At 43.2% G+C, this 12,743-nt stretch overlaps 1 protein-coding gene across 2 annotated transcripts in view; it reads left to right on the top strand.

The window, feature by feature from the left end:
- Positions 1–1,616: 1,616 nt before the first annotated feature.
- LOC126376536 (protein tyrosine phosphatase domain-containing protein 1-like) overlaps positions 1,617–12,743 on the top strand; it is a 39,681-nt gene continuing 28,554 nt past the window's right edge. Inside the window, exon 1 of one of the 2 annotated variants that reach the window (XM_050023995.1) lies at positions 1,617–2,349. In XM_050023995.1, coding sequence (XP_049879952.1) covers positions 2,189–2,349 — 161 coding nt within the window. In that variant the 5' untranslated portion in view covers positions 1,617–2,188. The remainder of the gene's footprint in view (positions 2,350–12,743) is intronic. The other variant, XM_050023994.1, reaches the window with a different exon arrangement.

Below are 12,743 nucleotides of genomic sequence, written 5' to 3'. Positions count from 1 at the left end.
CAAAAAAAAAGCGGGTATGTGTTCACAAGCGTAAAATTAACAATTTGGAGATAAGTACATTATAATTAAAATAACATACACTTACATATTTATGCGTTGATCATAATATCAACCGTATTAAAGTTGACAAGCCATCGTGACACGATAGAAACAATTATAGAAGTGGATCATTCATTATATGTAGATAGTCAGAGATCGATATAAGGTTACTTATATGTATATTCAGCCGATCAGTGCAACTCCAGCTGTCTACTGATTGTCTGTGTTCAAAACTGACTGTTGCCAATTTAAAAAAGATAAATTCAAGAATAGAAAAGGCAAGCTTTTTTAAACAAACTCTTTGAACAAACCATAGAAACCTACTAATTACTTTGGGAAATAAAGCTATAAGTAATGATAATGTATTGTGTGATTTCTCTAAATTGATTTGACGCTCTATTATGATACTTACCTAGGTTAAGTACATAAGCATAGTACATAAGCAACAGGCACGATGTAAAAATATCCTATATATAGATAAATTCTGTCCAACGACAGTAAGACTGTTTTAATATCGATTTCTCGTCATTTTTCCCTCGGCCTTTAATGATCATAAGTTTAAAAATAGTTTTTGAAGGATAAACGTGTTGATAGTTAACATGATGTCTTTTTAATTTCTTATCGATTCGTTAACCTAAACTGAGCTTTATCGAAAGGATCTGAACTGAGTAGCTTGCTAATTAAATAACGATATTCGTAGTTATTAGTACCTGATTACCACGGAATAGAATAAAGAGTTTGGATTTTCATATATTTTCGCTGAGCTCCGTATGTCGTAAACTTTGCGAAAGAGTGGAGTCCAAAGTTGAAGTACTTATTACCTATATGTTGATACTTGTATGGCGCGCGTTTCGCGCTCACTTGACCCTTCCAACCTCTTTCTTTTTTCCTTAGTACCTACCTAGTAGGGTTAAAAGAAAATATTCACGCGACTTTTGAAGGCATTTGTTTCTTGAAGTTTCAGAACTTTTAACATGCATAATTTCTTGATATTGTGCACGTGGTAGGAACGACCAATTGACTATAGGTAAGTAAGTAGCCACCTGTGCTTTGTCTTTTGTTTTTTATGTAAGTAAGTAAGTGATAACCTTACTTACATAGCAAGCTAAATTGCCATAATTACCTAATTAATTACTACTTAAAGCAATCATATTAATGAGATAGTTCACAGGTTCACACGTAATTTACTTCACTGCCATTACACAGAAAGCTCGAAGGATATCAAAGACGATTTTAAAATACTTCAATACAAGAGACACTGAAAACTCTTTTGTCCGGCCAAGTAGTTAATGCCATCAGCGGTAAATCCACAATAAGTCACGTCTAGAAAATAAAACTCAATTCTATTAATAATCTATAAATGATCTACGAAACACGACGTACTTATTTTTAGATGTCCTTTAACTTACATTTTAAATAATTCATTAATAATAAAACTGAATTCCTACATGAAAAGACGAGTTTCGATACGAAGTAATCACAAAAGAAAGTAAAACTTAAAATATAGTTTTTAAACTGCTTTAAATATTAATTTAGTGGAAAGTGTTTAATTACTAGAGAAAGAAACAAATTCGTCACGAAAAGTAAAGACAGAACCACCAATTGACTTGAGTACCTTTAACACGGTGAAATAATGTAACTTAACTGAAAAAGGTGAAAAAACATTTAAGTGAAGTAACGACGGACATCGAAGTGTGTAGTGTAGTAATAAATCAAAGGTCATCCACTAAAAACCTGTGAGTAAATGTAGTAATAGGTAATAAAAAAGTGGGACAACTTACACGTGGCACGGTTACCCATCGAGGGTGCTACTTTCTGGTCATAAGACGAGGAAGTACGCGTTAAAAAGTAATAAAAAAAAGAAAACCAATCTGTGTAAAAAGTGCTGCGACGCACCTTGTCACAAGCGACAGCGTGTAACGACACTACAACCCCCATAGCACTTTATTTGAACAGGAATAACGTCTTAATTTGAGTTAACCGTACTTATCACGGTATATCACGGTTCGAACACTTTTTTAGAAAAACTCCTATCCGGGTCTATATGTTTATAGTATGTTAGTGAATAAAAAAGTGCAGGAATATTGCTATGAAGTGATGGTTTAAAGAACACCTAAATAAGGATAGTGTTGAACTCGTGTGTGATGTGATGGTGGAGTTGAACAATGGTGTGCGTAGCGGTGAGGCGGAGGAGCAGCGGTGCCCGCTGTGGGCGCGGCTGGGCTGCGCGCGCGCAGTGGCGCGGCTGTGTCGCCGGCGCGGGCGCGCGCGCGTCGCGCCAGAACATACCGCCAATGGACGACCACCCAGGTACGTAGGTAGGGATGTCTGCTGCTGTTGTAGTCGTAAGATCGAATCCTTTTAAAATCCAAACCCTATTGTTTAACTATTGTATCTGGTAATCTCAAGTTGATCAGAGCCGCTACCATGGTGTTTCGTAACTACACTAACATTAACGTAAATACCTGTCCCGAATTAAGTAAGTATATTCCTCGTTGGTATGTCACACCTGTATTCTATCTAAGATGTTAACTCGAAACTTCCACATTTCGTCCGCCTCAGCTAAGCATTTTGGTATTTTAATTTGACATTTACGACCTCGACTTGAGGACTTTACTCACTGGATTCGAGTATGTCATACTGCCAACAAAATAATACGAAAATATTGACGTCATGCCACGTAGTACGTACGTAGTATTATTCCTTATTCTATGGTCATGCCTCCCCTCAACCTCACTTGAGTAAAGGTTGAGGCAACGTCTAAGAATACAGAGTTCGAGGGTTGTTATGTTTACGCAGTATTTGTGGTAGGTTATTAATATTAGGCCTAAAACAAGCTCTGTCTCTCTCTTGCACTTATTATAAGTTAACAGCATAGTGTCAGAGCTGTCGTACTAAAATTAGTTTAAATTTGTAACCGACAGAATAGATACTTATGTCCAAAAAGATTGTAAGTACACCTAATAGTAGAGAGCTGGCAGCTAGATAGACAATGGTGCTAATTCCTGTAAATACCATCTAATTTTATTTTAGGTTATATCTGTCATTTTCTTATCCGCCGAAAAGGAAAGGGACGGGTAATCGACAAGCATAAAATTTATGGAACACACGTCAATTTTAAGCACAAATCTAAAACAACCGTCTAAAAATTCGCCCGGGTTATTCATTTATTTACTCATTCTTCCTAAAATTAAGAGCTGTCAATCATCCGTCCCTTTCCTTATCGACGGATATGAAAATGACGGATATAACTTAAAATAAAATTAGGCGGTGTTTGCAGGAATCGGGGCCATTGTGCACTTATTTTTATATGCGCAAATGTTAAAGCAATGTTGCTTTTTTGATGAATTGCTTCGATGTGGCCTTTCGAACCTCCAGGGTCTGTCGTTGTATTTACTTTTGCTGTCACAGATATAGGTTACTTATACAGTAATATTTGGGTGAATATCAAAATGTGTCAAGTTTGGTGGCGACTGTCATATAATTTTTTCGTGAAAAATTGGGGAAATTGGGAATTGAAAAATTCCTTTTTCATGTCGGAACCGAGGATCCTTTTGGATCTTTTTCATGTCGGAACCCAATTTTTCACGAAAAAATAATATGAAATTTCGGCACCAAACTTGAAATTTTGAGATTCACCCATTTACTAGCTTATCACATTATTTATTAGTATGAAAGGATAATAAATACTACACGTATTTGGGTTTGTAAATAAGTAACTACAGTAAATACTTAGCGTGTTTACAAATCTTACATTAAAAAAAAACTTCTGAATCTACAAAACCCACCAGTAGTTACTGGTGTTGTAGTTTTGTTAACCAAAACTACAACAACATAGGAAACTTTCAGAAAATAATTAGTAATTATTACCGCGTCCAAATGCGAGACGAACTCACGCACCAAAGGTTCCAAACCACGACATTGGCCTCGATTCCTGCAGACACCGCCTAATTTTATTTTAAGTTATATCCGTCATTGTCATATCCGTCGAAAAGGAAAGGGACGGATGATTCACAGCTCTTAATTTTAGAAAGAATGAGTAAATGAATGAATAACCCGGGCGAATCAAAAGGTACGTCGCTGGTATGCAATCCGTTTGACGTGCTGTCTACTTAACTATGTCGGGTTATTGACGGATGTAAAAATTTTTAGACGGTTGGTTTAGATTTGTGCTTAAAATTGACGTGTGTTCCATAAATTTTATGCTTGTCGATTACCCGTCCCTTTCCTTTTCGGTGGATAAGAAAATGACAGATATAACTTAAAATAAAATTAGATGGTATTTACAGGAATTAGCACCATTTTATGATAAAATAATGGTACGGAATCCTAAAAGCAAAACTTCGTTAAGTACCTTATTCAGAATCATAATTAGAATCTTTATTTGCTTTAAACACGGTGTAGGAGTTAGAATTAATAATACAGGTCTATAACATGTTTAGCCAAAACAATGTAGCATATTATTAAGAACATATATTATTATAAAGTTCAAGCGTACTATTATAGGTTATCAAAGTATCGGCGACAAAGCGCGCGAGGGCGGGCGGCGCTGTGGCGGCGGCGCCTACATACCGGAAGTGGCCCGCTAACCAGTGATCACGCACACTTTTTTTTCACGTAGCAAATGGCATTAACTAGGTACATAGCCGGAAGATCACGCACGTACTCTACGCAACAAACATTGCGTTTGGGAAGTGTATTAAAGAAATAACATTAAGTATAAGTACTTAATGAATGCAAAGATTTTGTAACCATACTGCGCTTCCGGTTTTTTAATGTAAGGAGAATGTTTCGCACATACGAGTATGTGAAGACAGAAGATATAGAGCTTAGAAAATACGAAATCGATGTGTCTGGATTGTTGTAATTGAAGTTCTTTGGTCTCTGCCCACCCCTATGGTAAAGATGCGCGAGATATATAGTACTTATGTTAGGTATGCATTTTGTTATTTTTTGTGCGTATTCTCTAATACCTACTCCTACATCACTACATAGTATTAAAACAAAGTCGCTTTTTCTGTCCCTATATCCCTATATACTTACGCTTAAATCTTTAAAACTACGCTACAGATTTTGATGCGGTTTTTTTAAATAGATAGAGTGATTCAAGAGGAAGGTTTATATGTTATAATAACATCCATTAAACAGTGGAGAAATACTGTTATTTTTGAGGTTTTTAATGTGATGTCGTAAATAATTTCATTTTTTCCTCGGCGGGTCGCTAGTTGAAAATAAAATACTTACTTATTTTTAGGGATTTTATTATAGTACTGTGTCGTGTGTTGTCACTTTTCCCCACAACCCTTTACAATGGAAAAATACTCCCCATCAACCAGCGGGTTATTGTCACACATTGATCGTGTACAGACACCTCATCCATCATTCAAACGACATGCCACGCTTCAGACTCATATCGTAAAGGCATTAATAAACAATTACGGAAGAGCTGCCGTGAACAAATCAAAGAGTGACGAAACAGCTGTCTACTGTAAATTAGGTAGGTATAGACCTAGTCTCATAAATATCAGTAAGAAGCCATTTAACATAAAGGCCCACCACACCGTATCTTTTTTTTTTTTTTTTTTTTTTTTTTTTTTTTTTTTTTTTTTTTTTGACGTGACTTATTGTAGGTTTGCCGCAGATGGCATTAACTACTTGGCCGGACAAATGGGGAGCGCTGAAGGCTCTCACCCGGTACAACGTTTAAGACAACAGGCCTGAGGGTGCCCAGTTGGGCGCGAACCTCGGCTCAGGGCGTCGTCTGAGAGGAAAAATATTTGAAAGAATTAATCGACCCTAGTGGGTCGATAGCGATAAGCGCTGAATGAGGGAAATCGTCGACCACGCCGGCGGGGTCGGTATCGGGGTCCTGAAGTGTTTGGTGTCGCGAGCTGATTGGCTGCCTCTATGGCTAGGGTAATCGGGTCGTCGGGATCGTATATTACGTCCTTCGGACGCCGATACTTTTCAGTACCGTCCCTAAGCGGGATGTATTCGGAAGCCGCAACTACCAGGGGATTTGGGTGGTGCGGAGCAGAATCGAAAAAACGTTTGGAAGCTAATTTGAGCCATTGGGCAATGGTTGGCAGACCTAGGTCAATGTGCAGATTTTCATTGCGAAGGAACCACGGAGCTCCCGTGGCTTTCCGCATGAAACGATTTTGTATTACCTGTAGACGGTGAATTTGAGAGGGGCTCGCGTGAGCGAAAACTACCCCTGCATAGGTCATGATCGGACGGATGCAAGTCGTGTAGATTTTCACCTTATTCCTAAGGGACAATTTACTTCGCTTGTTAAGGAGACAATGAAGACGGCCCATTACAAACGCGGCGCGATCGCGCACTCGTTTGATATGGGCCTTGAAAGTAAGACGTCTATCTAAGACTACGCCGAGATATTTGACTTGCTCCTCCCAAGGGATCGGCTTGCCAAACATCGTAATGACTTTAAGTTGACGGCGTGACCGTGGCGTGTTATAATAGCCCTTTGAAAAGTACACCGCTGCACTTTTCTCCGGGTTTACCTCGATTCTCCATTTGCGAAACCACTTGCCCAAGGCATTGGCCGCGCGTTGGAGGATTCCGGTCATCATAACTCGACCACGGCACGAAGAATAGATGGCTGTATCATCCGCAAATAAAGCTAATTCGGTATTAGGGGATTTGGGAATGTCACTAGTATATAATGAAAATAGTAAAGGGGAGAGGACGGAGCCTTGTGGGACTCCGGCATGTATCGGGTGCGGTGACGAGAGCGTCCCCTCCACGCGGTAGCGAAAGGTTCGATTTGAGAGGAAGTCTCGTATGATGTGCACGAGACGGTCTGGCACTCCCAGTGAATAAAGCTTGTAGATCAAGCCGTTGTGCCAGACTTTGTCGAACGCTTTCGCCACATCGAAGAAGAGCGCTCCCGTAGCGACAGGTTTTTTTAAGTTTAATCTACTAGAGATATGTTCAACAATACGGTGCACTTGTTGAACGCAGGAGTGTTTGGTTCTAAAACCAAACTGCTCTGGTGGAATAAGACTATTGGATTCGGCGTAGTCCCGTAATCTAGCAAATATGAGCCGCTCATAAACCTTCCCCATGGAATTGAGGAGACTTATGGGGCGGTAACTCGAAGGTTCGTTTTTAGGTTTCCCAGGCTTTGGTATACCAATTACAATTGCTTCTTTCCACTGCTGTGGAAAGACGCAGTTGCTCAAGGCGACGTTGAATATTGCCGTTAGTAAGCAGATGAGGGGAGCACCGAAGTTTTTAAGGACACGATTCGTGATACCGTCTGAGCCAGGGGCTTTTCGGGTATGAAATCTTTTGATAATACCTAGGACCTCTTCCTCAGTTACCTGTGGAAGAGGAGGATCGGTGGGAGGTACAGAAGCCCTACGCTGAACTTCAGAGTTCACCGTCGAGAGGTGCCTACGATCGATAGGGAGAGTGCTGGGCGAGCATTGGGCTTCGAGACTGTCGGCAAGGCATTCGGCTTTTTCGTCATCGTCGAAAGCGGGGGGTTGGTTAGGCCTATTGAGAGGAGGAGTAGGAACAACCGTATCCTTTTGAAGAGACCTAGACAGCTGCCAGATGGCCTGGTGGTGGGGCTCAATGCCGCTCAAAAGATTGTCCCACCGATTCTGTCGCATGTCATTAATACGTTTTCTTACAGTATGCTGCAAGAGACGCAAATGACGGCGACATTCCTCGGTGCGATTGGAATCATATGCGCGGGTGGCTGCGTTTTTCTCCGTTAGCAGATCACGGATGTCGGTAGGCAGTTTCCAGCGATGGTCTTCCATCTCCGGAACCTGTTTTGAACTTTCGTTCAAAACCGACCTCACGTGATCCGTGAGGGAGTTAATAGCTGTCGAGGCCTCCTCTAAGGAGGTTATTTCTACTGGGATACTATCTAAGTACACTGAACTGGAAGACTGGAGGCCTTCGGCCACCTTCTCCCAGTCCAGCACTGTCTTAGGGGGTGCTGGATTATCAGGGGCGTCTAAACGGGAGCCTAGTTTTAATATAACAGGTCGGTGGTCGGATTGTAACTCGTGTAGTACTTCTATAGAACATAAACGTAAGTTTATGTTCTTTAGAAGCGCCAAGTCGAGTATTTCTGGTCTGTGGTTCAAGTCAGGGGGATATCTAGTGGGCTGCAATGGTGTTATTATATCATAATAGAGGGGCTCGGCTAGAGTTTCTAATACCCTGCCTCTTGTGTTTGTTGTTAAGCAACTCCAAGAAAGATGTTTAGCGTTAAGATCGCCTGCAATTATGACTGAATTACTGAGATTAAAGAGGGCTTCGAGGTCACTTCTAAGTAACCTCTTAGAGTTATTAGGAGATAGATAAGCCGACACTAATGTGATCGGCTGATGTCCTGTCATGCCTACTCGACAGATCGAAGCCTCAATGTCAGTGAGGGCAGGTGGGTCTATGGGGATACAGTGAAGTGACTTTTTATAATAAATGAGAGTGCCTCCTTTGGGCGCGCAGGTCCTGTCGTTTCGCACTAGATTATAATTTGCCATCTTGGGGTCGCGGTTAGAGGGTTTGAGGAAAGATTCCTGCACTAATAAAATATCTACCTGATGATGTTTTACAAACTCGTGAATCTCTGCACGTTGACCTAAGATGCCATCAGCATTGAAAAAACCTATTGTAAGGGAACGCGGTTTGACTCTACTTTTATTCGTACAATCCATTATTAGGCTTTAAATTGGGACAGGGAGTCTAATAAACTGTCAAGTTGACTAAGGGCCGACTTAAAGAGAATACTAAATTCCCTAAACTGGTTGACAGGAAATGCAGAGGCCTGAGGGGCCATCGCAGGAACCGGACGAGGCGCGAGAGAGGCTGCAGGAATACCTAAATTGCTACTAGGTTGGGCGCGGGGCGGATTTGTGGGTCGGACGATTGACGGGGGACGAGTCCATGCGGATGGACGCTGCGGCGCGAGTTTGGTCTGCGTGAGTGGCAGAGCCGGGAAATCGCGAGTAGAGTGCGAGGAAGGGGCCATATGGGCTTTAGTGGGACCGGGTTGGGAAGCTGCAGCTCGGGCTGCCCTTCGTTGGGCTACCTTGTGGTGGGTGCGTGGAGCCTTGGTGCATCCGCGATAGTTCGCAGGATGACCTTGCTGACCACACAGCACACAACTAGGGGGTTCTACCTCGTTTTTGCCTCTAAGGCAATCCGAGGTAGCGTGATCCCCTAGGCACTTTACGCACCTAGGCTTGGCATGGCAATGCCTACTAGAATGCCCGTAAAGTTGGCATCTATGACACTGCGTTGGGGGGCCTCCCTTATGGGGAGTTTCGACTTTAAGGCCAGATAGACCGCAACAAGTCTTCAGGTTGAAGATCTTCTTGCCCTCATCCGTCCTTTCTAATATGACTGTGACCATGTCATACGGGACCTGGCCACGACCGCGATGCATACGGTGCACCTCAAGCACCGGAAAACCGTTGTTAACAAGGTCCTCCTTAACAAGAGTGGTTTCCCACTCCTTAGGGATTCCCTTTATGATGATACGGAGGATACGTTCCTCCGGGAGGGCGTAGGTATGGAATTGTATTCCTCTACCTTTCAGAATTGTAGTGAGCTTTCTATGCTCAGAAGATGACGGGACTTGAATTTTGATCCCATCTTGGGTCGTGCGGGCGCTGGTGATTACGATGTTCTCCTCTTTCGCCCGAAGGGAGACTTCGTTCCACCTATTTTTGTCTCTCATATACAAGGGCGGAGGGGTGGGACCTTTTTGTACTTGAGTGCCGCTGATGGCACTCTTACCATTGGGAGCCTTAGAAGGGCTGGAAGGGGCCTTACGGGCCTCGGGGATGGCAGAGGGAATCGACGTTCCCGAGGACGTCTTCTGGACCTTAGCAGGCTCAGATTCGCGGTGACGGCGGGCTCGTTTTCCCTTACGGCCCTCCACGAGCGTGAATATGTCCTCCGAAGAGGACGACTCCACACACTCCGACGACGAATCGGACTCGGCAACGTCCATAAGAACATCGCACGATTCCTCATCGTCACCGGTGAGGAGGGTAGCAGGGGAAGGGGAAGAAGCGCGCGATTGGGACAATGCAAGAGACGCGGTGGGGTGGGCAGACGCAGTAGGCCGGTCAGTGCCGGGAAGCGAAGCGAGAGACGCGGCGGGGCCGGGGGTCGCGGGGAGACAGGGTGACGACGCGCGGTCGGCACGAGCACTATCAATGCGGGGCGCGGAAGGCAAGGTTAACGCCGCAACTTGCGGTACTAATCGACATATCTCAGCGTAAAGCGCGCTGCTTTTATCCGCTAGGATATGCGTCAAAATGATTTTACCGATTTCGGCCCACAGCTCGGAGCTGTCGGCCATTTTTAAGGGACGGCCAATCTGCTATATAATAATTACTACCGCTTCGCAAAAGCGTTCCTCAGAGAATAAGCGGCGCAAGAAACTCTGAGGCGATCGCTGGCTAACTTTCGCAACTCGAGTGGGATTGCTCGAGGGTGTGTAAGAGTGAGTTTTGCCTCTTTGCTTGGGGTTAACAAAGAAGATGTGTGCTTATGGTGTGCCCTAAGCTGGTATCCCTTTGCCGATCTTATTGTGCAAGAGGGTTCCTATGCTCTAAGTGCGGAGGGTTTTTACACCCCGAAACACGAAGAGAAAAATATAAGGGGTAGAGATTGGTCACTCTACCCCGGGTGACAGCTAGGGTCGACTAGGGTAGACCCCAAGGCCGGTGGTTCTAGCCCCGTCCGGGTAATGTGCCTGCCTCAAAGTGAGGCAAGCGGACGCCCCAGGGCCACGTCCCACTCAGCTTAGTTAACACCGCAAGGTATCCACTGAGGACCACGAAACTGTGGTTTTAAAATTAAAATCGATGCAACTGTAAAATAACAGTCGTTATTTTATCCTTGAAACTTAGATAAGCCAGCAAGTTCTGAGAAGAACTATTGTTGACTCAATGAATGGCGGCAGGGTCACGCCAGCAGGTAGCCGGCAGACAATGGCGGCACGGGGCGCGGGGCGCGCGGCGGGGGGCTGCGGGGCGCAGCGCGGGGAGCTGCGGGGCGCAGCTCGGGACCTCTGAACAAACGACCGTTCGGGACGGCCGCTCGACGCAGAGGCCCCACACCGTATCAAAAAATATTCTTTGTATGAATTTCTATGGCGCAGGCGCAACACCCACTAGACCATTCCCGTTACCGACCAACACCGTAGCGTGCCATACACGGACCGGCCAGAATTCTCAGTACATACGGGGATAGATCGGGGTTCCTCCGTTGCACTGGGCACAGTGGCGTCCGGTCGGTACCTGACACGGTCCTAGTATCATACGGTGTAGTGGGCACAGGCCTTAAACCCAATAGATAAAACTATGGATATTATAATTTCCGTAATAATATATAATCTGCTACGCGTCGTAGGTCGTAGCAAAGCCACTCGGATACTACATATGAAATAGTTCTTACCGCACAAAAAAGAAAAAAAAAGAAAAGTCAGCACACTTTTCTAACTCGTGCAAGCAGGACAAACAATCCGCGTTGCTCATAAACGGTTTACATAGTCTAACGTGGACCCCATCGGGGGGGTGAAGTATGTCAAGCACGCTCCAATCTTGTATCGGTGCGGGGCGGAGAGTGTTCTTTCAAAATATACATACACTCACGCCTATTTTCCACCGGGGTAAACAGAGTGGAATTCCATTTGCTTCGATCCTGACATACTTCTCTTGCTTCCTCCACATTCATCAATCGGCATCTTTTCTAAGGACATCTCCAATTTGGTCAATGTATGTCCTTCTAGGTCTTCCTCTGCCAACCATACCACCAACCTTCGCGTGAAATAAATATTGACACTTGTAACATGTAATTTACATGTGTAGTTATTTTAACATACCGCGATAACTGAAGTCCACGCGTACAAACTCGCAGACAAAATGCTGGTAAGTACTTAAATACCTCTATAATACGAGCAAGTGTTGTAGGTACGCACAATATTGCGTGACCCTCTCGAGGTGTAATGTTTCTACGTACATTATTATACATTTATATTATACGTAACAGCACGTAACACCATCACGCAGGTGTGGGATTACCATGACTCGTGAACGTTGATGGAGATTGTAACTAATATTTCTGGGCAGGTAACCTATACTATTGGCAAATGACATTTTTAAGTAAGTACTTACGAGCATTAGTAACTACTTTGGTACCATGTCACATTAACTTTTTTGACAAATTGAACTGTAAGTCTCACTAAATGTCAAATATGTTAGTGCGACAGAGTCCTAAAGTGGGTACATTATATTGCTCATGACTGTACGCAAAAATGGCATCTAATGCGAAATAAGACAGATTGATAAAAACTTTCAATTAGGTGACTCTACCCGTAACTGTATATACAGGGTGGCCCAGAAGTTCAGGTTCAAAATGAAAAATTAGATAGAGGGGCTCATAACCTACCAGAAACACCCCCATGTATGTTCAGCAATTATTTACGGTTTAGGAGATATGACCCATTTTGTACCTTTTTCGAGATTTTCTACCTTACTTCAGAAATAATCATTTTGTCGCTATCCCTTTCTTAATAATTATTTTATTTTACTTCACAACTATGCCTAAGGCTGTGTACCGCTCAATCAAAGATAAATCAAAGTCAAATCAAGTATAAAAAAAAAGTTATCAGAAGTCAAAGTGAGAATTCGACCAAAATTGTTACA

Source organism: Pectinophora gossypiella, chromosome 21 (genome assembly GCF_024362695.1).
Source record: "Pectinophora gossypiella chromosome 21, ilPecGoss1.1, whole genome shotgun sequence".
Taxonomy (NCBI): Eukaryota; Metazoa; Arthropoda; class Insecta; order Lepidoptera; family Gelechiidae; genus Pectinophora; species Pectinophora gossypiella.
The sequence above is the reverse complement of the archived record's forward strand: the minus strand, read 5'-3'. Positions and strand labels throughout refer to the sequence as shown.